Below are 2,457 nucleotides of genomic sequence, written 5' to 3'. Positions count from 1 at the left end.
ACTTTTAGTAGTAAAATGTCTGCAGGTTCTCACATGTGATTTCTGTGACAATTAAAAGTTGCCTACACATGTTCCTATGTGTGTACAGGATAGGCCTATGTGTACATTTGTATGCATTCATGTATGCGAGTTACCACTATGCTTTTATGTGTGTTTGCATGGCATGCATGTGTGTGTGTGATTGTGTGTTAAAAGCACTGTGTACATCAGTTCTGGTCGAGGTGAGGATTTAGCTTTTAACGTTTTGCGAGATATTCAGAAACCACTCTATGAGATGTCATAGAGCATGCAATTCAAAGGGGTATCAAAAGTTTATTTGATGAAGATCGGTTTTGAAGTGGCCGAGATATCCAAAAACAAGGTGAAACAAATAGATCCAAATAAAGTTGTGGCCCGTAGTCGTTTATTATTTTCACTTTTTTGGATATCTCAGCCATTTGAAACCAATTTTCATCAAATAAACGTTGAATCCTTCTTAAAATTACATGCTCTTTCATATTTCATAAGAGGTTTCTCATTATCTCACCTAGGAATGTAAAAAACATGAATCCCCACCTCAACCAGTACTGTACAGCCCCTTTAATGTATGCATATATATCCATTTTTTGACAAGCTGCCTTCAAAAAGTGATGTTCTTACTCACACTTATAAATCTGATGCAATAAGCATTTATGTTATCTCTGGCCAAAAGTTAATGGCAAGAATAAAATTAAGTCATTGTTTGCCAATAAATGTCGCCATCTTTGAGGTGCATTTTTTTTTCTAAACAGTCGATTGATAGTTACTTGGTGCTACACAAAATAAATGATAACTATGGTATACAATCATGTACACCGTGTAACATTTGCATGGCTGTGATAATACAATGATGTATTTTGTTGGCATTTGATGGCAGTTTCATATTGCAAACACTATCATGATAGTCTACATGACATCCACATAGGAAAAAATATCTTTAAAAGATTAATTACAAAAAAAATGTTTTGACAGAACACATGACCAGCAACATTTACATACATGATTATACCGTCATATCATAGCTACAGGTAAAACAAAATCCATTACCCTGATACGATAATGATGTACTAACGAAGACCAATTAAAAACAAACATTTGGAAGCAACTACTTGTCCAATATTCTGAGCATATAAAGAACTTAGAATAACTTAAGAATCAAGATAGTGACAAGATAATCAGACATAATTTGATATATGATTGTAAAGGGCATGGCAGTAACAAAAAGACATACAAAATATTGTATATGATCAACGTAGGTTACGGAGTTTTGAACAATATTCCAACATCAGACGGAACAATGAAGGAAGAACTCAGGCCTCCACAGTCGATTCTTAGATGATAGAATGGCGTCTGGGTGATGGAAGAGGGCGCTCTACTTGGTTAATCTCTTGTAGAGTCGTACACATTCTATATCACCCACGGTGCAGGTCTGTGAAGACAGAAAAGTGAAATACGTGTCCCATTACATACAAAAGTAAGAAGAAAGGTAATCAAACAATAACAAACAAAGATCATGTCAAAACTGATAAAAATGATGATGATAATAATCAAATAATGCTCTTTTCAGTGTCTAAGAAATATCAATTTTTGTGTAATTCTTTATGATAACTTCTAAATTTTTGTAACATTGTGACATCCCAAAACTGTTGCAGAGTTTCCATTTAGAGATGGTGCCACATGGATCATTTAAATGAAAACTTTTAAAGTCCATAGCTTTTCAATGGATGGTCCAAATTTCCATGCATTTTACTGTTTACTGACAAGTTTTACTGGATGCACTGCATCCATTCACATGTATGTGGGAAAACTTCCCCTTTAGTCCATAAATTTTCTTCAAGATGTTTCAAATTTTCACAGGTTTGATACAGGGTTCAGGTTTTCGGTTTCTCTTTGATAGCAAAGGGTCAAGGGAGATCAATATTTCCTGTTTATAAATGTCAATTTCAATCAAATGAAATATAAGTCGATCAAACCAAATATAGATCCAACAGGCAAAACACTATATCGTCGCTGGGGCGATAAGACCTCGTATCTACAAAATGTCAAATGTTCAGGAGAGCAAAAAAACATGGCGGCCAAAGCACTGTGGCGAATGGGATAGCCTTACTCCTTTGACATGCCATGGTGGCTTCATTTTTGGAGTATTCAACAGTTTGGATTTGGACAGGACATCACTTAACCCATTATTTGACCATTAATCCAAAAAACTCATTTTCACCAAAATTGCAGATACAAGGTCTCATCACCCCAGCGACGATATCTTTCATTCCAGTCGGGCAAATGATAAGAAAGTTCTGGAATTCTAAATTTTCCCATATTTCCACAATGCAGTCACACCCTGCCACAGTAAAGTTGATCTCAACCATCTCTGGTGTGACACACTGCTGAACCTTGATATTCTGAGCTGTCACGTACCTGCATATATTTGCATATCTTGTC

At 35.6% G+C, this 2,457-nt stretch overlaps 1 protein-coding gene across 1 annotated transcript in view; it reads right to left on the bottom strand.

Annotated features, from left to right (window-relative positions):
• Positions 1-816: 816 nt before the first annotated feature.
• LOC139719617 (fatty acid-binding protein, liver-like) overlaps positions 817-2,457 on the bottom strand; it is a 12,224-nt gene continuing 10,583 nt past the window's right edge. The window contains exon 4 of the mRNA XM_071631025.1: positions 817-1,447. Coding sequence (XP_071487126.1) covers positions 1,391-1,447 — 57 coding nt within the window. The 3' untranslated portion in view covers positions 817-1,390. The remainder of the gene's footprint in view (positions 1,448-2,457) is intronic.

This window comes from Diadema antillarum, unplaced genomic scaffold (assembly GCF_040938485.1).
Source record: "Diadema antillarum isolate AM-2024a unplaced genomic scaffold, OU_Dant_1.0 scf00000112, whole genome shotgun sequence".
Lineage (NCBI taxonomy): Eukaryota > Metazoa > Echinodermata > Echinoidea > Diadematoida > Diadematidae > Diadema > Diadema antillarum.
The sequence above is the reverse complement of the archived record's forward strand: the minus strand, read 5'-3'. Positions and strand labels throughout refer to the sequence as shown.